Consider the following 27387-nt stretch of genomic DNA (forward strand, 5'->3'; position numbering starts at 1 on the left):
GGTCCCCACACTGACCAAGGGGTACTATTCACCATGACTAATCCATCCCAGACTTCAAAAAGCAGAGTGAAAGAGAGAAGAGAGAGGAAAAGCATCAAAGCTTGAGATATACATTAAAATACACTGGTGCTCAGGAGCTTATACTGCCGTTACATTATAGGCTATACTTTACAAAAACTGTAAAGGGGAGCAGGGGATACTAAAGAAAAAAGCAGGGCAAATAGGATGGTTAAATCAATACAGAGGTTTAAGCCAATACCTCCTTGTTTTTAAATGACTTTTTGGATTTAGTCATCTAATAATATATTCACTAACTGAGTGAGCATATATATTGCACTGATATATATCACTGAGTGAATTTATGTAAACTAGAGCATCTTGTTAATATTTACTTTTGTGTGGGGCTGGGTCATTGGCTCCTTTTGTTTCTCTGAGTTCCTCAACAAAGCCTGTGGGTGTTTTGCTGGACCAGGCAGGCAGTTTTAAAGCTGCCAGTCGTAGTGCCCCATACAAAGGAAGCCTAAGTGTTCGTTTCCTGTTTTTCACCTTTGTGCCCACTGCTATTGAAAAGATAAAAGGAGCTTGTTCTCTTCCAGAGCCGCCACCGCTGGCGTACTAAAAAGCGCTTTCCGTGTTAGGACAGCAAGCATCAGGGGAAATCCCTTTAGTTCTTTTAATGAGTGCAAGAAATAGAAATCCTCATGATACCTTTGTTTATGTAGACTATGCATTCCTATAAAGGTGTAAAAAGAAATGCTGTAGATTGAAATGTTAAAATGTTTATGCGCATAAATATGCTATAAAGAATAAAAGAGACACAAGACAGGCTCTTTTGTGGGTATCATGTGATGTCAAGGAAATGTGCAAAAATAAATAAATAAATAAATAAATAAATAAATAAATAAATAAATAAATAAATAAATAAAATGAGGCCAGCTAATTGAAGTCTGCTGAAATTCAGTAACATACAAATGGCTGTAAATACAATTATATTAATTCATTGTATAGGACTTACTGCACAGCACTTAATAATAGGAAAATCCACAGAAATTGTCTATTATAGCAGAATAAATATAAGCCATGGATAAATAAATATAAAAACAAAAGCTGTTTGAATACCACACAAGTTAAATAGCAATCAATATCTTGATCAGTTCCTAAGTCATTGCTATGTTGCCCTGTTACATCCATACGTCATTAATCATGCAATGAAACCATGCACGCTGAAATCTGATAAAAAATATACTTTATTCATTGTGGGATTCACACAATTTTTGTAGAAAAATCTATAAATTCTCTTTAGAACAACACAAAAGTTTATGCACTGCATGAAAAGTTCAAATACATGAAAGAAATCAATAAAGAGCTGTCTTTTGAATCTCTTACGAGTCCTTGAGTCTCTGCGTGCTCCAGCGCAAGCTCTCGGTGCGCCTCTTCTCGTGCGCCTCTCTCTCGCTCTCTCTCCTGCTCTCTGTTTTCCTCTCTTTTTTCTCCATGCTCCCTGAGTTTGGCCACCTTTACTTCTACCGGCTACCGGCGGCTCATGCGCAGGGCACTGATTCCCCGCATTCTGAGACAATCTTTACCGTCTTTTACCTGCAAATAACATGAGCATGACTTTAGAATGTGTAACACGACATGTTTATTCATGCAAATTATTATTATTATTATTATTATTATTATTATTATTATTATTATGATAATAATAATAATAATAAGAAGAAGAAGAAGAAGAAGAAGAAGAAGAAGAAGATGATTATTATTATTATTATTATTATTATTATTATTATTATTAATGTGGCTAAATGTAACTTTCTCTTTAAATGACAACTATGTCTTCATGTGTTATAACAATATATAATAATAACAAAGTGTATTATAAGTGTCTAAATGAAACTTTATACCAATAACTGAGCTATCACTCAAACGTTATGGTGCCTATTGGGTCAGTTACAAAGTTGTAGAAATGACATATCTAGATTACACATTTAACGTTTGTTCATATGGCTTCCCATGGAAAAATATAAAATTAAGAGTTGTAATTAGAATTTTCCAAAGATTTAAATAATATGTCCATGTTTCGATCTTGTCAAAATGGTTAGAATTATAGTACAATTATAGTACAGCAATGTGGGGTAAATAAACAGAGGGGAATTGTTTTTAGCCCTCCTGTGAATAAACAAGTCAAGAGTGCATTTAAACACAGTGTTTCCTTACTCCTTTTCTCTGGTTGCTGAGGCAGAAGGTGCAGATGGTTCGTGGTTGTTTGCCTCCGGTTTCTCCCTGTACGCTGCAACCGGCGCTTAAACACGGCTGCGCGTCCTCGCCACTGTCTCCTATGAGCAGCACGTTGGCTAGGTGGGAGATGTAGCTGGAAGCAAGGCGCAGAGTTTCGATCTTGGAGAGCTTCCTGTCTACCGGCTCCGTGGGTATGAGAGTCCGTAATGCCGTGAAGGCGGTGTTGACACTTTGCGTGCGGTCGCGTTCCCGCGCGTTAGCCGCGTTCCTCTGTTTAACGATGAGCACGCCGCCCACAGACGGTTTGCGCGACACTCGCCGCCGCTTCTCCGAGCAGCAGCCGTAACTCTGCTCCGAGCTGCCGTCGCTCTCACTGCGCGTCTCATCGTCCTCAGACAGCATGCTGTGGTCCGGGTACGCGAGGTGAGTCGCCATCGGCCGCAGCATGGCAAAGGCCATCATTAAAACCGATTTGTTCTACTATTAAACCTAATGTAAAGTATCCACGGTGTCCAAGAAACAGAAGACGTCAGTAGCCTTTAGGCTGTCTTTCATGCACTAGCTACTCAAACTTTGTGCAAACTCAGAGCTCGGTGTGTTTTCAGCTAGACATGAATATTTATCCTTCTTATCAGTTTCCTCTAGTACATTCCGTGTAACGCGCAGCTGCTGTCAGCGTGTCATAGCGCACGGTCTTATAGACAGAGGGGAGGAGCCGGGACCAAGCATGCAAATAAACACACTGCCGAACTAACACATAAAATAACAATGATCATTTAAAGAGCTTTATGACAGAGCATTATTTAGTGTTCAAGTTTTGGCTAAATAATAATAATAATAATAATAAGAAGAAGAAGAAGAAGAAGAAGAAGAAGAAGAAGAAGAAGAAGACAAATTATTATTATTATTATTATTATTATTATTATTATTATTATTGCTGTTGTTATTTTTATTGTTGTTATTATTATTATTATTGTTGTTCTTGTTGTTATCATCTCATCCTTACACTATAAACACTTTGAATAATAAAGAACGAATACACATTTTGCTCAAGAGACGAGGACCAAGCGCATAGACAAACCTGCTGATTAGAAAACGTTTGGTATCCATTTGGAAAAGCTAACTTTTGGTGTGAAGCTGCAGTCGTGAATGTTTAGCGCGTCATTGCGCTGTTGGGCCATTTGACGCGTTAGTGTCACCTCCAAAAGTTTGTACCCTCACAAATCATAATGCTCCACAAATCAGCAGCTATTTCAGCAACGTCCTCATAGATAGATAGATAGATAGATAGATAGATAGATAGATAGATAGACAGACAGACAGATAGATAGATAGATAGATAGATAGATAGATAGATAGATAGATAGATAGATAGATAGATAGATAGATAGATACTGACATGTCCCATGCAGTTAGATGATAGACAGTTTGCTTAGATTTATAGAACATTTTATTAGCTTGAGGAGCGTCACACGGTTAACATGCTGCAATATGGTCCATATTTCAGGCCCGTTCTCATCTCTACATCTGCCTGTATGATTTACAAATAGGTACACAAACACTGACCGATGAAGTGTTTTTTCGTATTTATTGTAAATAATTTATGCTCACGAACCATTCTCTTTATGAAATAGCTAATGTTCAGACACGTTAAGCTGCTGCAGCCCCGCAGCGCCGTTTACTTTCCCTCAGTGACAGCAGCATGGACAAGACCTGCAGGAGGGCATCTCTCTCTCTCTCTCTCTCTCTCTCTCTCTCTTTCTCTCTCTCTCACACTCTCTCTCTCTCTCTCTCTCTCTCTCTCTCTCACACACACACACACTCTTTCTCACACACACACACACACTCTCACTCTTTCTCTCTCTCTCTTTCTTTCACTATTAGCCCACAATATCACAAAACTTTCAGGCACACAGACCCAAATATTTGGTAGAAACAGATTTATTTCCATTATTTTTTCCCTTCATTGTATTAATATAGAAATTTCCATTCAGTTAAAGTAATCGAGTAGTCAAGATGTGTTTCATAAACATTTAAATTTGTAGAAAAATATTTTAGTTATTTCTTTGTAGTCAAAGAGCTTTTTATTTCTGACTTTCCAAAACGTCAAAACCAAAATGACATTTATTGCAAATTACTGGGGTTGGATTAAACTCATTCAATTAAAAGGGACAAGCTAAACAGGCTAATAAAAAAAAAAAAACTGTAATAAATATCATAACTTTGGTTTACACCACTGACTCAACAGAAAAAAATTACAGACAGACTGCATTTTTTTTTTTTTGGTTCATGGACCTCTGGGGTTCTCAAACTCAACTGAGTTAAAAGCTTGCTGTATGATTCACTCATACAATTTCCCCCTGACATTGCAGATACATGAGAGAAAGAGAGAGGATGGATGAGGAAAAGTCTATAAGATGTCTGAATCCCCATGAGGAATGAATGTGCTGGTATGACTAGGCTGATGTGACATGATTGTAGGCTCACATGCTGTTTCTCAATAGAAATGAATGACTAAAAGCTCTGACCTATGCCTTTTCAACTTTAGCCTCTCTCAGCTTGTGTGCTTCAGATGTAAGTTCATTTCTTCAGGTCACATATAAAGCTATTTTGGTTGGCGTTATAATATTTAACATATTACTTTTCCACTGATATTGCATCGCTTAATATAACTATACACAATGTTGTGTTAAAGTGACTAAAATAATAAAATGCACTGTAAAGATTTTTTAGCACATTTTTATAAGAAGCATATTATTATTTTTATAAGAAGAAGCATATATTATTTTTATAAGAAGCATTTTATAAGAAGAATATTATATATATAACCTAATTACCTAATATAAGTACCTAATTAGAATGAGAGCTTTTCTATTCCATAAAGTGTACATTAACAAATTCTAACATAGCATGTTAAGTATTTATTAAATGATATATACATATGACATTTTACAGTATTTAATTGGGTTATCAGCATTTAAATACATTGTCTGTTTCTGTATAAAATTCTAAACTCTGAACTCTAAAATAACTATTTTTCTAAAATTTCAGGAGGCACATTAATGGTGGCTTAAACGAAGCTGCAGTGTTTTTATATGACCTTTTAAATCACATTTTTACAGTATTATGTCAAAAAAGAGCCCTTAATATCCAGAATTTCCTTATAAATTTGATAGGAATTTTAAGCAGGTTCAGTGAAATGTAAAGTATTTGTAATTTTCCACAAACCGTTATATTATTTAGCAGTTCAGATATTAAAATTAAATTAAAATATCCAAATTATAAGTATTAAGACTTTTAAAGTGTTATAATGAGATTTTATGTGAGTATTTTACTTTTACTATAAATGTAGCAGTTTGTACATAAGACCTACAGCTTACAGACTGGTAATGAGCATAAAATGATTACTTAAATACTTTAATACACCACTTTTACCACTGAAATACTTATTTTTGACTTTTGAGCAAAAGTTTAAAAATTGTGCTATAAAGAAAGTGTGAAAAGTAAAAGTATGCTTATGAAACTTATCTTATTTAGATAAGCAGAAGGAGAATTTTTGCCAGCATTTATCATAACCCAGACAAGGCTGTGTGCAAAATCCATCAGACGAGTCTGCCTTGGCTTTGGATTGATAAAGTGCTACTGCAAATACAATTTGCATTCTCTCAAAGCATCAAGGGTCCAATTCTGCAAAGCTAAAACACACCCGCACGCATGCACTTGCTCCAGAGTCACTGCTCTGGGCCTTTTCTCCCAAATGCACCATTGTGGAAGCTCTTAAGCTCACAGTTCAAAGTGATGCTCTCTCAAGTGGCTTGTGATGATTTTGGAGATACTGCACGTCTGAGAACCTAGGCTCCGGTCATTTCCGCTGGAAACCTTCCGCCATTCTGCATTCACCCATTTAATAAATTTTTCCAGCGTTTTTATTAATGTTGTCATTTTTTTTAGCAGATGACTTCCAGACAGAGACAAGGTCAAAGAGTTATTCCATGAGGTCTGTAGCATCTAATTCTCAACTAGCCTCTGATCCACAGGCTTTCCAAAAAGATAATGTAGACATTTTCCAGTATGTGCAAGGAGGGCCCCAAAGCAGTATGGAGAAGTTGTCAGTCATCCGGCATGCCTACATATGAACATAAATAGAGACAGAGAGTTGTTATGGCAGGCTTTATTTTTAGTTAATATTGATCATTATTTTTAGATAATGATGCGAATCAGAATTCTACACCTAGGTCATTTTGGGGTAGTACATGTTCCTGCTGTGATCCTGGGCACAGGTTACTGCCTGTGTGCAATACATTCTCCCAGTGTCCATGTGCATTTTCTTCAGGGTTCTCTGGTTTCCTCCTACCTCCCAGGAGATGATTGGATATGCTAATGTGCCCCTAGGTGTGCATAACTGCAGAAATGTGATTGTACATGGTGCACCATATTCCTGGGATAGGCTCTTGATTCACCAAGACATAACCAGGACAAAGTGAAAACTAAGAATAACTATATATAAATGCTGAGTTAATTTTTTCCCCCAAAATTCTCTCCATATTACCCAAAGGTGTACTTTATAAACCCTTGTAACGAAGGTAGACTACAGTCAAGTTTCTGCACTTTAACGTTGACATAGCATAGCATAATGAGAGCACCTTAGGAAACTGGTTTTCTGGGACAAGTCTGGCTGACAAACACACTAATAATCTGGGCATAAATGATCATTTCTTTACTAAATCTCTTTTCCTGTAATTTGCCTAACAGAAAAGTTGGTAGATTTGTCAGAGGTCAGAGTGTGTGATGTTGGTTTAACATTGTTATCCACCACTGTTTAGCCACACAACGTGGTGCCATTTACAATGATCTTAAAATACTCCCAGAATTCCCACAGGTTTACAGGGTTAGAAAAAATCTTCTTGTTTAGATTGAGAGTCACCTACATGATTAGCCCAGGGACTAACAGTAATTCACTGCAGAGCCACAGTTGCATGCTGGTTGTTGCTTTAGTATTATAGAAGCTTCACGGTCAGAAGTTCTTGTGTGGCCGGTCAGCATGGTGTTGAAATACTAGGATTTCTCTGAGCCTGCAGTAGTCAGAGCAGCCAGAGTCCAAGCAGATCCCCTGGAGTGCAGGTTTGTTTGTAGAACTGGGGAAAGTTAAGTGTTGGGTAAATAAATACGAGGCAGATGTTAAAGTGTACATATGTGGAGAGAAAATGAAGTGGAGAAAAATGTGTGAAAAAGACTGTAAATGTAAAATTTATGTATATGAAAGTGCAAGCTGGCGTGCAAGCAAGCAGTCAATTTTTGAGCTACCTCACACACTGAAAGTTATAGCTTTCATAAAGCAAAGAGAGGGAATCAGGAGGACAGGAGCATGGGAGGCAAATGGCTTCCAGGCTATCTCTAGTTCTCTCTCTCTCTCTCTCTTGTAAGATGTCACTAATGGGGTGCTTCGACAAACATGCCACAGTGTCACTTCAAACCACAGCACTCTGTCCCCTCAGCTGCACCAACAAACTGCCCCCCGCTACAAACACAAACCATCAGACGTCCAAAACCATCTCATCATCTACCCGGGCGTTTATACGAGCGACAGGAGTCAAAGGGCATGGTGGGTACAGTGATCCCAATGATTGTCAGTGATCGTAAATACCACATTAATCACAGTAGTGCAACCAGGAGCTACGTTCACCTCTGCTTTACTGACAAGCTGAGAGACAGTGAATATACTGTAGGAGCTCCTTTAGAGAATCATTTGCCGTATCTAGTCAGGACAATATTTCAGACACCCATGTATCTCTTTTCCAAAACAGGTTGTGCAACTAATTAATAACAATAAGAAGACGAACATGCTGATGTAAATATATACATTATGTTGAAGTAGACTGAATTAGAATTAGAATTATACTAAACTAGATTGAATTAGACTAGACTGTGTTTTGAAGGATACTGATCATCATGATCTGCAAAAATTCAAAAACATTATACTTCTCTAATCTTCTTGTTATTTTGGGATAAAAATACATTGTGTTCTTATCACTTTCATTAATAGCTATAAACAATTGTTCCATTACCAGTGTCTATATTTTTCTCTTTTGAAGATATTGTAAAAAAAAAAAGGTGAAGGTGCAACAATAATCCAAAAAGAATACCAAGTGTTTGTTCAGTAGGCTTTAAGCTTCCTTATTAGAAAGAAGAAGTACATAAAGTAAATGTTTTTTTACAAGAAACACCAAATGTCTTTCTGTGTATTTTTGGAAGAGTTAGAGCATTAGATCTAAACCCACAAACAATCAAAATGTCTGGCATTTTAGACATATTGTATTTAATGATAGTAATTTTTCTATGACAAGTTTTATGTAATTGTGGAAAGGAATAAGCAGGAAAAGTCAAACCATGTTTACTGTGACTAAAATGTGTCAGGCCTTTGTAGTAAAGAAAGTGTAAAGCTGTGCAAACACACTATCAGCCTTAAGTGTCATTAGTGCCATTCAGCTATTTATTGAGCTCAGCAGGGAGCCAAACTTCTACCAGTCGTAGTGCTTTAGAGGCAGAGTAACTGGACAGAGTGTGAGAGAGAGAGAAAGAGAGAGAGAGAGAGAGAGAGAGAGAGAGAGAGAGAGAGAGAGAGAGAGAGAGAGAAAGCTTAGTGAGCTCAGTGATACTTCTATATTACACCACATTAGGGGAGAGTGTAATGTCTCTGAGTGAAAGGAACAGGTGTTGGTGTGTGTATTTCCGTATGCAAAGGGCTCAAAACGTATATGGCGGGAATTTCCCAAATTTACTCCATCACCATGTATGACCCCCTTACCACCCCTGGAAACACACCTCACTAAACACACACCTTTCCAGCCTGGGCTTGTAAAGCCAACACCTCATCTACCTCACTTCCAGGAGTGTGAGAGTGGCTCCTAATGGGGAGGGGAAGCTGAACAGCCACTAACATTCTTCACAGCTAAGTAATGATCATCCTGTTATGCAAATAGCATCCTGTTATGCTTTAGCTAGATTTGTAATGAACTATTTTAAAACCTTGCCTTTCATGTCTCTCATATTTCATTATTATATAATACATTTCATTTGTTTACTAATTATTATTCTTATTAATATTGTTAATCTGCCAATCAAGTGAAAAATACACACTATAAAAGAATTATTAGTAATGTCATATCTAACTGCTGCGCATGAATGTGTTTCATAGCAAATCTGCTTTAAGTTAAACCAAGCTTTGAATGACCTGGGTCAAACAGTCTGTGATTAATCACTCTCATGGTGCATGCTGTGGCCATGTGTGTGTGAGTAAAAACATAATGTGTGTTCGGGACAACTCATTTTTCACAGCATTAGCAGAGGGCCCCTTGCATTTTTTTGCATGTTGAGAGGAAGTATAGGCAGTTGACCATGTATGTATATATGTATGTGTGTGCATGCATGTGTGTGTGTGGTTAGTTAGCTATGATGCATAGTAATTCCTTGTGGATGTTACCATCAGCTAGCAGGCAGATTGGTCTGTGCACAGAAGTGCAGTGTATGAGCACAAAGCATGGACCTGTCCGAGACAGGTTCTGTATTCACAGGTCATTGACCTTGACAGGTAAGGGTCACTGGCAGGATCCTTCCGGAAAATGAACAGGAAAAGGAAACCCATTTATGATCCTCTACCCTCGTATCTATCTGACCCCATCACCACATACTGAGATCTATAATTCATCCCAGTAGATAAATAAACCTTTAAATAAAGCAGCAGAATCATAATTCAAGTCAAGAGTCAAGAAGCTTTATTGTCATTTCAACCATATATAGCTAACGCAGTACATGAAATGAAACCATGTTTCTCCAGGACCATGGTGCTATATAAAACAACACAGGGCTAAGTTGTCCTAGCCAAATAAAATTCATCGTGTGCAACCTAGTGCAAACGTTCAACCAAGACACACGGTAAGAGTCAGTCTGCTGCACATTACATGGCTTGAGAGAAAAGGGGGACATTCTCAAATTTGGGATGCAGTGTTATTAAGTGGAACCAATGGATAAGCTGCAAAGCAGGAAGTTGGTGTTACAGTCCATGCTGTGTGAATTTAATAGAGGAAACCCAAAGTACTGTAAAACCACAAAGAAAAAGAAAAGGCATAGGTATAGGCATTAGTAAAGCATTTACGTGGCCAAATACGACACACTGCATTGTGATTGTACAGCATCGTAATCATGCATTAGCGCAATTGAGAATCCTGCTGTCATGTGATTTTGGAGACGATGCATCACTTGTTACTGTAGGTAAATATTTTTTTCAGGCATGTTAAACAAGGAATGTTAAGAATGCAGTTATAATTAGCAGCTCTTTGCAGTTTTTTTCTATAGATCTAAGAGAACATGACCAATGTCCAACCTTCATTTATTAATTAATTAATTATTTTTATTTTATTTTATTTTATAAATTTTTTTTTTTATTTTTTTATTTATTAATTTTTTTTTTTTTTGAGGGCACGGTGGCTTAGTGGTTAGCACGTTTGCCTCACACCGCCAGGGTCGGGGTTCGATTCCCGCCTCCACCTTGTGTGTGTGGAGTTTGCATGTTCTCCCCGTGCCTTGGGGGTTTCCTCCGGGTACTCCGGTTTCCTCCCCCGGTCCAAAGACATGCATGGTAGGTTGATTGGCATCTCTGGAAAATTGTCTGTAGTGTGTGAGTGTGTGAGTGAATGAGAGTGTGTGTGTGTGCCCTGTGATGGGTTGGCACTCCATCCAGGGTGTATCCTGCCTTGATGCCCGATGACGCCTGAGATAGGCACAGGCTCCCTGTGACCCGAGGTAGTTCGGATAAGCGGTAGAAGGTGAGTGAGTGAGTGAGTGAGTGAGTGAGTAATTTTTTTTTTACAGATTTCAATTTTAAAGCCTTATAAATTTACAAGGTTAAAGTTCACCTAGTACAACAGAAGTCTATAGTCCACATCACGTCAAGTCAAGAAGCTTCCTCCAGTACCCTGGTGCTACAAATGACATAGAGCTACATAAGACAACACACAATTAAGGGCTACTAAGGTAAAATTAACCTATTCACATAAAGTGCATGTCTGTAAACAGACAATACAATACGCTAGAAGAGAGGGTCTATGATGTTGGAATGATTCTGAAATGATTCTGTATTGAGGAGTCTCTCAGATTCCTTGCTCTATATTTTTCAGTCTCATCAAGTGCTCAATAATTGTGAACCGTTATTTAATTAAAATACATTAAGTGGTTTTATTAATGATTATTTTACATTAGTCTTTTTTACTATCTACATGTTTACTTTAATTCAATTTCATATTCCTATCACATGTACCAAAGTAATAAATGCACTAATTAGGTGTAACATTATTAAATGCTCCCCTCTGCACAGAGGAGCCACCGTGTGTTAGAGACACTGTTGTGTGTGTATGAAACCGTGTTTCAGCCAACATTCATTTAGCCAACACACTTTATAGAGCAAGACTTTAGAATGCCAGTGATGGCTATTTGGTGTTGTAAAGTGATCTGGGGTCCTTTTTAAGGGGAAATTACAGGGTCTTACATTTACTAGTCATTTGGGAGTAGGGATCACAACAAGAAAGAACAGGCAGGCTCTAGCTGGTTCTTTTACTTTCCCCTTCACACAACCACACACACAGGTCTCGTACACTGAAAACATTGCAGTATGACATGTCTGACCCCCGTAAAGATCAGAGGGGTAGAGTTATGCCACAGACTGCCATGTTCATAGGCAATAACAGGTGTCTTCTTTGGGGCCAGATGTACAAAGAGTTTTAAAAAAATTTGGAAGGTGTAAGCTGTAACACACAGATTCAGTACAATTTGGCACAGGTTCTGAAGGTCTCTAAATCTGTCCTGAAGCATTGGACACCATTCATCCAGAGGATATCCCTTCAATCAGTGTTTTGATGCTGGTGGTGGAGGTGGAGGTGGAGGTGGTGGAGAGCATTCTGTAAAGCACTGGTCCAAAATCACCCCTAGGGGCCAAATCTTAATAGATAGAACTTCTACTGAAGTTCATTTCAAGTCTCCACAAAAAGTAGCAGGTGCAACCCCAAGCCCCCACTTTAGTGGCTGTCTCTTTCACTCTCATCCTTTCTGTCTGTGGATAAAGTAAAGGTTTTGCGTGTCAAGAGTCCATTGAGGATAGGGTTACTTCCAGACAGTCAACGAGCCACAGGAAGTCTTCTTACACGCGACAATTCTTTGGCCAGAAATTTACAGTTGATCAGCTGCGGCATGCTGGGGGCCTGGGCCCCCTCCACTTCCTGAAGTCCCTCATGGGGAGACACATAGCCGGGTCTGGACCCCAGGGGCCTATCTGTTGTGGTGGAAAGTCTTTGTTATCTTCCTGAGAGAACCTACAAGATCTCCAGTTGCAGGTCTAAACCTTCTTCCCTGAGTTGTATTGAACTTAGTGTAGTGATTACAGCTTTAGCCACTGTAAGGGCAGATTTACTTGAACTTACGTAAAACATGTCACTTATTGTCCTTTAACCAGGAGGGTAATTCATTATTAGTAATTAATCAAGTAAAAAATAAAGTAAGTAATTAAATGTTTTGAAATTTTCACCTAATATGTCTGACCTTTACTCACTACACTTCAATAGAAAAATCTTTTCTTTCTACTTACATTTTCAGACACTAAACATTTACATTTCTCTATAATAATATATTTTCAAGTTTTAAGGTGATATTTTAGCATCACAGTTTCCAGATGATCTAAATTCTTAACAAATCTAACCTTTAACAGATGTTACGGCAAGAATGAGGCTTTATTGTAATGTGTCTGTTCTGAGTTGTGTGTTGTATCTAATTCAGTTTGTATAATGCTACCTATTATCATTCAGCTAGTTGTTGTTAACATGTTAGCTCCTTGAAAGTGGCACCGACTTACCATCTAAATTAAAAACTAAAACCAGTGTGTGTGTGTGTGTGTGTGTGTGTGTGTGTGTGTGTGTGTGTGTGTGTGTGTGTGTGTTTGAGGCAGACATTTTCTATCCATAAATTTTTTAAACTTTTATTTATTATTTACCAAAGATCAGGATTATTGATTAAGTGTAAACCACCTGATTATTAATCATTAAGGCAAAAAGGCAGCAGTAATCAGCATGAGACATTAAGTCAATATCAAAAGATGGCCAAACCGCAAATGGTGTCCAAACAAAGGGCAATTTGGAATTGCATGTCATATAAATGTGTGTTAATCAGATGCCTTTATAAAGGATATATATACAGTATATTCTAGAAGCTCAAGCTAGTTGTGCTATGTTAAATGTTATATTATATTAAAAATATTTGTTAAAAAATCTGTACATTAATAATCCAAGCTTTCAAGGCTACTTGAGCAATACAATGAATTTTGACAAGAAAGCTAGCTAAAAAACTAATGCTGCTTGTACTACACCAACGGCCAACTCAAGATAGCTGCACACTTGACTTGACTTGACAAAATGATGAATGATTAACCATACATGACATAGTCTGTAGTTGTCATCTTTAATCATTTTTAAGGATCCATTGTTAGTCCCAAAGGTTTGCTTTAATGAACTTAGTGTCAGTCTTCAGTGGGCCACAAGCAATAGCCTACTGTACCTGTCCTGTAGCTATACCACTAGGCTAATATTAGAATATATTTAAAATCATACCATTTATCAAAAATATTGATTTATCTAAGTTTTATATATCAGTTATTATTTGTTGATAAACTGTACAAATAAAAACTGTCCCTTCTGGTGGACTGTATATAACTACATTTATGGGGACAGTCACATTTGCACATGTATTCTTGGTTCAGTTGCCTGGAAACAGAAAAGGCAGTCAAGGGAATTTACCCAAAGCAACACATTTTTTTATTTGCTGCAGGCTGTGGATTCCTGCTCATTAAATTCAGAAAGACAAATCTTTTCTTTTTCAGCTACAAAGCTTCCAGAACTTTTACTAAAGTTGTGTAATGTATACACACAGCTTAGAGCTGTGCTTTACGAGACCACTGTTCTGGTGTTGCACAAACATTGTCCATAAAGGGATTAATATCTGTGAAATGAGGGTTATTGGTTAACAAAATAGCAATCTGCCATAAGTTATTAGTTTATTAGGTATTTTAAAAGACAATTAATTCACCAGGGCATGGCTTCGACCCGATGCTGGATGTTTTGTGCTGGAATGTTCTTGCACAGCTACAGTCTTGCTACAAACATCCTAATGAGACTTGATAGAGCTCAGTGATTAATGCAGTGGTGGCTCACTGGGTATGTCAGGTCCACAAGGGCCCTTAACTCTGCTTCAGGGGTGCCAAATTAATTGCTGTAATGAAACATACTGTATGCAACAAATAAGAGCTTTTTTTTACATGAACTGGCACATGGCAAACTTTAATGCTGGAAGTGTCCATGTGAGTGTGGATAAACTGTAGCAGCTATAACCATGAAGAAACGAAGTTGATCAGCAGCAGTGCTCCAACACACCATTTAAGCATTCCTCAATATGTACGGGGCCCTAGGAATCTTTTTCTGTCTTCCAAGAAAACAATTCCTGCACAAACAGAGTGGCATGACCACCATAAAGCATAGTTCCAAAATATTCAAGTATTAATGTTATTGTGGCCACTTGAGACATGCTTTCTTGTTTTTCACTACTATCCTTGGTGCCTGACATAGTCTTCGGCTAATTTGAGACAAGTGGTGCACTCTGAGATGACATTCAGTATGTTGAATGTGAGTGGGTTATGGCCCATCTATTTATCTGAACAATCCACTAGCTGTTATTGTCCACAGGGTTTTCACGCCAAGCTCAGAATGTCAGCAGTTAAAGAGATCTTACTTACTATAATACCATGTGCAAGCCAGACTTCTAGCATTTGCCAATTCAGACAACAGCCAAGATCAGAAAGAGGGAATTCGACTGACATGGCAGATGACTGTTGCCAAAAAGATGTAACAAAACTCTTTAATAATTTTTAAGACGTGACTTTCCATTTTAGTTCAGTGACTGATGTTACTGATGTAAGACGTCACGGACAAAACAGGGGCAGAAAAGCATAGCACAAATGTGCAATCATGTAGCTGTGCACAGAGATTAAAACCGATTAAAAAATTAACAACCACCACACTTGAAGGAGGAGAAGAAGCCTTTACTTGTCACACATACATTACAGCACAGTGAAATTCCTTCTTCACATATCCCAACTTTGGAAGTTTGACCCGGAGCACAGGGTCAGCCATGATATTGCTTTCCTGGAACAAAGCGGATTAAGGGCTTTGCTCAAGGGCAGTACGTGGGCAGTTTGGCATTGTTGTGGCTTGAACCCCAATCTTCCAATCAACAATCCAGTGCCTTTAACCGCTAAGCCTCTCTTTGGGCAAACCACCATTTTGATCATGGTATTGCTCCTGCCAGGTAAGTATCTAATTTATGATTTACTGATTTATCTTACAAAAGTAAAAACAGTGTTACAGTGTTCAAAAGTGTTCAAAAGTTGGCTTTATCTCTGTAAACCAAAGTGCAGAAGTGAAGTCATCAACCTTCAAGATTCTAAATCTAAAAATGTACAGAAGTTATCAGACATACTGTAGACTGGCTTGTGGTCCAAGTTTGAAGCTCCACTTACAGTAGAGTCACAATAGTCACTCTTTTTACCCATTCTAATGCATACTGAACACTTGCAAAAATGTTGGTCTAACTGGTCTACTAGACACGATGTACAATGTACAATTTTTGCAAACATTTAAGTTACATAATAAACTGACAGATCAGCAAATAACTAGTATGGTCTGTATGAGTGTAAGTTCTCAGTGAATGTAGCAGCAGGTAATTTGTTGTTGAGAATGTATCATATCTACAACTTTCCTACAAATATCATATCTACAAATCTCTCACTGACTTGCTTTCCGATTTATGGCTAGGTTACATTTTCTGCTAAATGTTTAAAGCTGAATATTCCATAGCACAGACTGCCAGAAACAACAGAGCAGAAAGGCCAAGCCAAATCTGCCTGTAAAAACACTCAACTTAGGCTTGAATTATCCATAATTTCTATGATAATCAGCAGGTTTCACTGGAAAACAGTTCAAGAAAATTTAAATGTAGATGAACAAGTCATTTGTCGAGCATATACGATATCTGGAAAATAATTAGGACTGTTAAATACACAAATTATTGGCTAATCAGACTCCGCAATCAAGTGATTATATTTTTATGAGGATTTTATCAAAGCTTAAAACAATCAAGTTGATATAATTAGGAGATAAACTATATACTATAAACTAAATACATTGATACTAAACTGTCAGGTTCCTATTTTACTGTTTCATTAATTATTCTGCATAACAGGGCAACTTCAGTATTGAGCGCTTTTTCTTTTTTTTTTTTTCCAGAAGACCGAACAGAGAGGTAACCTAAGGCCAAAAGGGCCAAAGGAAGAACCTTGAATTGTGGAAAGATTCCTTTTGCATGTGCTCATGTCCACTGCACTCCCCACCCCACATCTCTCTCACTTGCACTTACACTGAGACACACACACACACACCTGAGAGTTTATTGGATACACCCTGTCATTAGGAACACATGTAACACCCAGATGAAAAGGTCAAATGCCTTCAAATGACAGATATACAGTCTCATTGAGTGGAACAGATGAAGCACTTTTAAAAGTTTTTCAAATATTTTTATATTGTCACTTTTGTTGGCAAATAATGGTCAAAATTACAGAATGAAATTAAATTAATGATTGATAAGAGTATAATCAGAATACAATATAGTATTAGAATTTCAATACCATGTTGTTCCTAGTGTCCATTTGCTTCGTGTTTATCAGTTTTGTATCTTGTAGTTACTTATTTAATGCCTGTGGGATATCAGATTTCTTATTTACAGCATACTTTCAGAATTAGTACCAGTATACATGCATACACCTGATATAAAGCTGAAAACATAATAACCCCATTTACAGATCATTTCTGTTGCAAACAAACAGCAGTCTGGGAATCTGGGGGTCCAGACTCTAAACCTGTCTATATATAGAAGTTTAACATCATCAGAGTTGCAGTGTTCGTTTTTTTTTCCCTGTCCAGTCCAGTGTATGATCTGGAAGAAAAAATACATAGCTGAGTTCTCATGACATATGACCTCAAACGTATCCTGCTCCAGTATGCAAATTTGGCGTACAGTATATGTTGCTGTGGCTCATCTTGGCCTCCAATGCAATCCATGCATCATGCATGACATACCTGATTCATCTGAATACTTCTCCTGCATGGAACATCTGTACTTGTGACTCACAAATGTGGTCACACTAAATACATTTACCAAAAACTGTATATGCACAAGTCTCTCCCATTGTTTCAGTGGACTATTTCACTTGTATACTGTAGTTTTGTACCTTAAAACTGCTGCTGTATCCATAAAGACTGTCCTGTACTCCTCACTGCACTCCTATTTACAACGTCCTCATACTGCACATCCTTTCAACACGTTATAGTGTGCAGCTGCAGAAGAGTAATGATTTATAATCCCACTATCTGCTGTCAACCAGGAGATTCCCTTTTGAGTCTCATTCCTCTCTAGATTTCTTCCTGATGTCGTCTCGAGTTTTTCCTCACCACTGTCTTCTTTGTTTTGCACATTAGGGATTCTACATCCAGATTTCTGTCAATTCTTTATTAAAAGCACAAAAAAAAAAAAAAAAAAAGTGATTGAGCTGAATTATACTAATAAGCCCAAATAAAGCACTGAATAACTAATGTGAAGCTGTAGTGGGCTGCATATTTTGGTCTTCATTGATGTCAGTCTCTAAGAAAAGATAAATATAAATCCATTACATGAAAATGTCAAAGTTGTACACTACAGGACTGGGTCCAGCTTCATATCACTGACAAAGCATCCTTATCCCTACTCAATTTGGCAGAAATAGTCCAGAGTTATAGTGTGACCATTCATACCTTGAGATGTCTGAAGTGATTTGTGATTGTTGCAGGATATGAAAGCCAGACTTCTGAGGACTGCTGCTATATTTACACGTCATGTTTTTTTAAGATAATGTAGTTTGAAAAATAGGTCATGATGGTACAAAACAGTATGTAAAAAAAAAAGACAATTTAAACAAACATAGTCATATCAGATATATTAGCATAGATTACATTTTTATGGCTTTTCAGTTTCCTATTGAATTATAATTGCAAATTTGAATATGGTTTATATTTTACTTTACTGCATAGGCTGTAATCAACACAGAAATTAATCTGTAACAAAATAAATCTACGCTGAACAGAGCAACAGTACCACCACGTGGAGGATACAGGTACTACAGCTACAGACTTACGACATGTGTAGTAATTATGTGTTTCCCCATGTTTAAAAAAAACCATGTGATTCAAAGTTAGGTTTATCAGTAGATGAATCCCTCCTGACAGCTCAAGTATAGCACAAAACAATTTGGAAAGCATAAATAACCAGAGTTGCAGTTGGAAATGTAGAGATTTGATAGGACTTTCATGACTTGCATATTCTCAAACTCACATAAACATGAAACTGCATTTGAAATGGCTTTGTCAAAGGTTTTAAAAAAATAAGTTTTGATCAGACCACAATTCTTTCAGTAAAATTCTGTCTTACAATGTATTCATGGAAAGGGGTAAAGAAATACAGAATACAGAAATGATTTTGAAATAAATTACATGTTCAGGTGGATGTAGCCTTGTTAAACCTTGTTCCTTCATTCTTACAGCTATTTGCATGTGTCAACTTCCTGTAGATATGGATTCAGCCAACAACTATCCATTATAACTGTAGTCACTGTAGATTAGGCGTTGAAGCTCCCAAATAGGTGCGCAGGTCAGATGTGTTGGATTTGATTATCTTGGCTGGGATGAATTTCATCTGTAGTCTCTGGTAAGCAGCAAATCTATGACAGCCACCAAAAGAGTAGTAATAATTTCCTCCTCTTTCTCCTGTGATCCACAACACATCTATTGGAGGGACAACTCTGATGTCTGAGGTCTCCTGTGAAAATACAGATACAGATTTCAATTCGGATGAAAATACATACAATTACAAGGTTCAGAGACTATATTACTATACATACTATTACAAGGTTCAGAGACTATATTACTATACATACTATTACAAGGTTCAGAGACTATATTACTATACATACTATTACAAGGTTCATATACTATATTACTATACATACTATTACAAGGTTCAGAGACTATATTACTATACATACAATTACAAGGTTCATATACTATATTACTATACATACTATTACAAGGTTCAGAGACTATATTACTATACATACAATTACAAGGTTCAGAGACTATATTACTATACATACTATTACAAGGTTCATATACTATATTACTATACATACTATTACAAGGTTCAGAGACTATATTACTATACATACAATTACAAGGTTCAGAGACTATATTACTATACATACTATTACAAGGTTCATATACTATATTACTATACATACTATTACAAGGTTCAGATACTATATTACTATACATACTATTACAAGGTTCAGAGACTATATTACTATACATACTATTACAAGGTTCAGAGACTATATTACTATACATACAATTACAAGGTTCAGAGACTATATTACTATACATACTATTACAAGGTTCAGAGACTATATTACTATACATACAATTACAAGTTTCAGAGACTATATTACTATACATACTATTACAAGGTTTAGCTACTACGTACATCACACATCATCCATCATCCATTTGTTTTTGCTCTAAATGAACCACTAAGGCAAACTTAGTTACAGGTGAGGTTATAGCATTATATCATTTCCTAACATAGTAGTAAAAACACAACCATGAAGGTGGCAATTAAAGCAGTAAATGTACCTTTATAGTGTTCATGAGGCTTTGAACTTTCTCTTCATCTAAAACAGGAGGAATGGGTCGAATAATCACGTCCATTGGGATGTTATGAACTTCTTTAAGGTTGTCAGAATGAATCGACCGGTTTTCGTTTTTTAAACTTCCCATACTGTGCTGACTGCTAAGCGAAAACTGTCGTAGAAAATGAACTTTAAGGCTACTGTAAATAAACGCAGAAGTTTGCAGCATCACTCCTAACTCGTCATTTAGAAACAAGAAACCCGGAAGTCTGTTTTGCGCCGTGCTACGCATGCGTAAAACTATGGGCGCGTCTCAAATCGTCCGCTTGTACTGTAGAGTAATGTGGGGTTTCATAGAAGCTATTAAATGATACAGACATATTGGCGTCGTAATGATAAAGCATGCGTCTGACAATGTAGGGACGAAACATCATATTCAGGCTTTTAAAGCCGACTACCAAACGGTGATATCTCATTTTTATACAACTGAGGGTTAAGGGCCTTGCTCAGGGGCCCAACAGTGGCTGCTTGGTGAACTTGGGAATCGACCTCACAACCTTCTGAGTAGTAGTTCAGCGCCTTAACCACTAGGCTAAAGCTACCACAATACAGCTGCATTATTAACTGTATTGTCATTAAACTCAATGTTAGCAAAATAATTACAGCTATATACTGTAACAGTTAATTACGTTAAGCACTTTTCAAAACATTTCTCATGAATCCTAGTTTTTGGGTAACATTCTGTCTAACATATAAAAAGGACACATTAAATATTGTGGCATCAGAGCAGTAGAAGCTTCTCCAGATAGCACTGTTAATGTAAAGCACTTGCACTTTTATTGGCAAACATAAACATTTACAGTAGACAACAGGCTTGCTGGTTAGCTGCCCAGGAAAACTGAAGTGGATGATAAAACCCACAAGACTTCCACTGGTTGGAAAACATAAACATAAAAGCATATTTTTTGTATAATAAATAACATATTTGTTTTTTTTTAAATAACAGTTTTTTTTTTAGAAAAATATTTCTGATTAAATAAAAAATAGCCTGTAAGTTAGTTTTAGCTTGTCATTAGCATCCGCTGGTTAACTGATCTGGTTTGATGGTTATAATGGAGTTTTTGGATCAGCCCAGATGTTTCAAATCAGACCAAAGGTATCATTTTTTTAAGCAAGGAGATCAGTTTTTAGTCATCAGACACAAGGCATCGCAGGCAAATGACCACACACTATTGAAAGGTGCAACACCATAATATAGTTTAAATGTTTGTTTTCAGCCGAAATTGTAAATTCTGATATGGCTTTTTTCAGTTTAGACACTTTTGAGCACACCCGAATACACCTGCTTTAAATGACCCTTATTTTCTTAAACTGAAATACACTTAAGCTAATAAAGCATAAATCAACTCATAAAATCTAACACTGGAACTCTTTGCTACATCATTTACTTTGTTTTGTCTCATTTTTCAAAAAATCTTTTTGTTAGATAGGGGACTGTGTGACTGAGACAATTTGCAAAGATTCACTCACTTGTCAATTGAAACAATCATTCCATATTTTTTAAACAAATCTTTCGACTCTATCTCCATGGTAACAGTCATGCTCATTTGCTCGCATAAGTTCTAAATGATCTGTGAAATCTCAGAACTGCACTTTTCGTTTTATTTATGCATTACAGTGAGAGATGACTAATGAGTGGGCATAATAAATCTTGGGTCACTGAAATGCAGTCATTTATCTTCATCTGTGGAATTATGCCTGAAAACTTGCACATCAAAATAGTCCTTTCACACTTAAAGGAGCTTTTTACATCTTTAAATTTTTTGCTAAAATGTAACTTCATTGCAGATAAAAGAAGACAAGCAGTAATTTATCAAGCTGGATATGCACATGATTGATTTATAAATTGTAGTAGCATTTACACAAAAATGATTTTGAATAAAAAAAATATTCATATCTTGCTTATACTCATGAATGTGTGTAAATGTACTCTTTAGAATAACTAATGTACACTTCAATTGATTGGCTTGATCATTATATAGCTTGAAATCATATATTGATTACTGTACTTTTAAGTAATGAATTAAGCTGTCAAGTTTAAATTGCTTGCAAATTTCAGTTTTTCTTTGGAATGTACTTGGTGCCAGTAGATTTTTTTTCCATTTTCATGTCAATACATTTTTTAACTTGCAAATTTGCTGTGTCATTCACAGCTGGTAATTTATGAATGATTAGCATTCATCAACATACATAAGCAAGTTTAAAATTTCCAAAACTGTTGTAAATACAAATTTCATTTTCATTTTGAACTACTTAAGCAAACACAAAGTATTAAGAAATTAATGATAAATGAGGCCCATTGTTAGCAAACATTTATTTTTGAGACTTATTATTTTCTCCTTTTATCTTTGTCTTATGAGTGGTTTTAATAGTCCACAAATATGTACATGTATATGCTACTCCTTCATTATGCAACTTTAATTTTAAATTTTAATTCCACATGACAGTTTCCATCAATTTCATTCTATTAGTTTAATAATATTATTAACTCTATACCTTTTTGTTTTATTTAGCAAATGTGTCTCAGAATCAGATGACGAATTATAACTGAAACACAGCTATGCGCTTGGACTTGATGACTTTGGACATATTAATAAGCACCTCATTAAAATACTGTTCAACAAAACGCATGTTTTCAGGGCCTTGTTTAATGGTTCGGACTAGAAAACGATGACAGCCGTTTCCAGACCAGGCTTTCAGCCATGCACTTACACACTTCCCTTTAAGGAGAATGTACATCATCATTAGGCAAGCACTGTCAATCCCAACAAGTCTGAAAATCACAAGTCTGTCATCCTAATCACACTGGCATTCCTCATGTCTGTATTTTGACAGGATGTGGGGGTGTGTATTACACTAGGTCATAGAGGGGTAGCTCACACATGATAATTAGCTGTTAATATTAGATTTGACTCCCACGAGACTCGAGTGAACGGAGCTACTGTAGAAAATTACCTGCCAAGTGCCTGTCGCTAGACGCACCAGCTATTTTTATTTATATCCCATTCTTTCACTCTGACTTCCATACTCTCACTGACTCGCCTCCTCCATACATCCAAATGCTGTTCTGTGCATTGAAAAGTGATGATGATAGTGAGGGGCTTTTGCCATTAAGTGATTCTATGCAAATGTGATGAGAGGTAATTGAAATGGATTTATATAGGAGTCTGAGGTCAGTATGTCAGGGCTAATTTTTCAGCAATAAGCCTGCTACAATTTTTACATTATACTATGGTTTGAATCAAAATTTTGGACACAATATCTATTTAAAAAATAAATTTATCATTGAGGAATTTTCAATGACAATGTGATATAGCCAGTTTCATGTTTTTAAATGTTAGTTAGATTCTGCTATAGTGTGTCAGCCATCACTCATGATTCATCTGATCATTCAAGCTCTTTATGACATTAGTCTAAAATAAAAGTGATTATTTGTTTCGTGAATGTAAATAAAATTCACCTTAGATTTTTGTTTAGATGGAAACCGTATTCAATCTCATAAACAATGTTTTATTAGCATTGCTGATTTTTAGTATAAAGTAAAGTTTTCTACACAAAATATGAACATTTCTAACATACTGAAAATTGCCAGATGACTTTATGATACACTATTGATATAATAGCACTATGACACACTACCGAATATCATGTGTTCCAAGCATTAGTGCACTTATATATTGATCATAAAATCTCAAAACTTCTATAGGGTATGGATATATGTTTTGTTTGTGGGCAGCACAGTGGAGCAACAGAAAGCACCTCTAGAGTCTTCTATCAGTTATTGTGTGTGAAGTTTTTCAAGTTCTCCATGTATTCTCAAGGGTTACCTCTTAAATAGGTAACCCTCAAATACAGGCTGGTTGGCAGATTGGCTAAGCTAAATTGTGCTAATATGTGTGAATGAGTGTGTGAATATGTGCATTGTCCCCTGTGATGGACTGGTCTCATTCAATTTGAATTCTCCCACTTTACACCCAGTATTCCCCTAGCTCAGAATTCATTACCCTGACCACAAATGAATGAGTCTTATTGGTGTTTAGAACAGTGGAGCAATTCGTGCTTTGGTAGCAAAACCTATGATTGTGATGCATACTGAGTACTGAAGTCTCGCAAACCAGTGTTTTTGCCTTCCCACCCACCCTGAACACTGAATATGACAGGTCCGCTGTACTCCACTGGCAAACAGCATCGCCACCTTGACAGCTTGGCAATGACATTATTCATCATTATGTGTGAGAGTGAATGTGTTTGCACATGCCCATATTATAAAATGTAGGAAGGTGTTTTGTGTCTAGCTCCCAATAGAAAATGCACTTAGACTGTTTGTATCATGTTAAGTTTCAACTGAGGAATTTGGAAATTTTCTCATCCAAAACACACCATAATCTACATCGACATAATCTATTATCTACATAATCTACATACATAATCTACCAGAAGATCAAAATCTTCTCTACTAACCCTAAAAAGGCCAAAATGCAAGATTGTTTTGTGACAACGTTAATATTTGGTTATTCCATGATGCATGGTCACCTAATTGAATTGCAGGGCAAAACAATTGTCCCATGAAACTTGCATGGGGTATAAAATATTTTTCATATACTTTACATAGAAACATGTTCTTTGAGAGACACTGAGAACATGATTTGACATGAACATGGTTGAGTTGTTGCTATTGTATAGTGCATCTTCAGCCTTGTTTCCATACACAATAATTGATTCTCTCAAAATTTAAATAATTCCAATTTATTTAAGTTCTATTTTAATCTGTCACAGATTGTCAAACACTGTGGGTTCCTTTTGCTTGAGTTATGAGCCTAATTTTCTATGATAAATTCAAAAAATTAACTACATGAAAAACTCAAGAACAGTTAAATAAGAGTCAAACAACATTTTTACTTCATTTTATACTTTTCATTCTAACACCTCAAAATCACATCTTCCCCTCCCATCTCCTTGAAAATTGTTCTGTAGTAGAAATGTGCTCGTTCTTTGACTCCACGGATGGTTGATGAAGAGTGCGACGTTCAGATTTCTGAACACCCTGACAGCGCATCAGTGGAGCGGCAGAAGGGGAACGTGGACCTCCTGCCAGCGGAGAGAGGACCAAGCAGATGGGCTTGCACACAAACAACGCAAAACATCAAACACAGCCAGCTAAAGAGCCTGGCCGTCACAGGCGATGAAACGCTACACAGAAGAGAAGCCTTTTAATGAGGCTGTGGTGCTCGTTCTGTCTCCGTAGCTCTGCACCAAGACCAAGACACACTGTCGACTCTAAAACAAGTGTGTATTTTAATAGCAGTGCCTGGAAACTGCACAGAATGTAAAACGGAGCCGAAGGAAAAGGCAGTCAGAGGTTTAAAGCATTCTATATCAGAAGCTTCAGTAGACATTAGATTTGAATGTTCTCTCTTTTGCTTTCTAGTTCTATACAAGTCGCATCTCTGCAACTGTTTGCTTAAACACTGATTTACTGAATAAAAGAGGAAGATTTACAGATATCTAATACAGTTCCATAACACAGTTGAGACAGTTATTAACAAAGTTGCATCATAACAAGAATTCTTACTTAGGTGTATAAATTATTCTGCAAAGTATCACCTTCTCCACTTTCACTCTCTAAATGATTCCCCTATATACCAATCTTTTCTGCAATGCACTTCAGATCCACCATGGCCCTTAAAATAAAACAGAAACTGAAGATGACTGAACGAATGAATGAATGAATGAATGAATGAATGAATGAATGGTGACTTAAAATAAGCTTGGAGGCATCAGCTTTGTTTAAACATCATATACAGCATGTCATGCCCAGGATTTAAAGAACTACCACAGTGCACTACTGCAGTCTGCTGAAACATTCTCCAGTGCCAAGCCTTTGTATATTGTTCATTATTATCCTGTCCAAAGGGATGTTCCAAATGGATTGTGTCCAGAGCACAGCTCACTGTTTCATTATAAAATGCTGAGCTGATAATTAAAACTTAAACTCTGTGCCCATGTGAATGCAGAAAAAATATACAGGATATGTACAGTCCTATTTTAATGAGCATTCTATAATCTACCCAGTTTCAATATGCAAGGTATTTGGCCCAAATTACCAAATGCCACTTTTGACTATTTTGCCACACTATATAATATGGTGGAGTTGTGGGCTCAGATGTAATCTCTGACTGTTTTTCAGTACTCATTTTTCATTTAAATCAAGTTTTATCAACTTCCTCCTGCTGTTTTGCCTTGGGCTTAAGCTTTGGTTTCTCCCCAAAGTTTATAAATTCAAGCATAGTTTGTAGCTTGCAGGCCTGAGTTCATCATGAGTGTGCATTTCATGAGCAGAACTTGTTCATTCTCAGCAGTCTGAAAATGGTAACGAATGGAATAAAGGGAAATGTTTCTTTGTGCTTGCAGATTGTGAAAAGTGTAGTGCACCTGAGATATACACTTTCTGATACAGAGTTATCACTGTATGCTGTACATGAACAAACTTTATATGAATTCTGATTTGTTAGGGAAAGCATGTGTTAGTGATGACCTGTTTCAGCTATAAAGAGTGGGAGCAGAATAAAAAACTGGTCTGGGAGTGGTTCAGACTTGTATAGAGGTCCAGTAAATGTGTATAAGAACACAATTATCACCAGCAGAGGGCATCCTAATGAAGCACAGAACAGTCTGATGCTGTAGCTTACAATGATCAGCTTTAGAGCAGAGTTCTGATCCAGAGATATGTTGAGCCATCAAAATATTTCAACTAAATGAACTGGGGTACTTAAAAAATACAGTAGCATAGCCAATGAACATATAAGTCATGTCAGGAAGCTTTCAATGTCATTTCAACCATATATACTTATGAAATGAAACCCTTCTCTAGGAGGTTCCTCCTGATTCATCCAAGACCCTGGCACTACAAAATAAAAACAACTATAAAACAATAGTCAACAATGGTCTATAAAACAACAAAGTTGCACCAAATGACCCATATAAAAAAATTACTATAGTTCAGTAATTATAGATTTCTATACATGATGTAGCTCTTACAATATGAAGGAGATCCACTGTTGATGTTTATCCAGTCACGTGTTTATGGTATGTAAATAATTTATGTGACAGCAACACATGAGTCTAGAGATTAGCTAAAGGACTAGAGACATTAGCTCATAAATGAAAAGTTCTCATAGACGTCTCTTGCTATTCATCCTCTCAGGTCTGAGAAGCGAAGCATTGTC

The 27387-nt window shown here is 36.7% G+C and overlaps 2 protein-coding genes across 2 annotated transcripts; both read right to left on the bottom strand.

Moving 5' to 3' along the window:
* Positions 1–1229: 1229 nt before the first annotated feature.
* tcf15 (transcription factor 15) lies at positions 1230–2893 on the bottom strand. Its single transcript, XM_060881646.1, has 2 exons — positions 2218–2893; positions 1230–1596 (listed from the first exon to the last, which is right to left on the bottom strand). The coding sequence occupies exons 1-2, from the start codon at positions 2698–2700 to the stop codon at positions 1531–1533; spliced, it is 549 nt and encodes a 182-aa protein (XP_060737629.1). The 5' UTR covers positions 2701–2893; the 3' UTR covers positions 1230–1530.
* A 15712-nt stretch (positions 2894–18605) lies between these two features.
* Positions 18606–20359, bottom strand: srxn1 (sulfiredoxin 1 homolog (S. cerevisiae)). Its single transcript, XM_060882301.1, has 2 exons — positions 20106–20359; positions 18606–19236 (listed from the first exon to the last, which is right to left on the bottom strand). The coding sequence occupies exons 1-2, from the start codon at positions 20328–20330 to the stop codon at positions 19027–19029; spliced, it is 435 nt and encodes a 144-aa protein (XP_060738284.1). The 5' UTR covers positions 20331–20359; the 3' UTR covers positions 18606–19026.
* Between the last annotated feature and the right edge of the window lie 7028 nt (positions 20360–27387).

This window comes from Tachysurus vachellii, chromosome 11 (assembly GCF_030014155.1).
Source record: "Tachysurus vachellii isolate PV-2020 chromosome 11, HZAU_Pvac_v1, whole genome shotgun sequence".
Classification (NCBI taxonomy): Eukaryota; Metazoa; Chordata; class Actinopteri; order Siluriformes; family Bagridae; genus Tachysurus; species Tachysurus vachellii.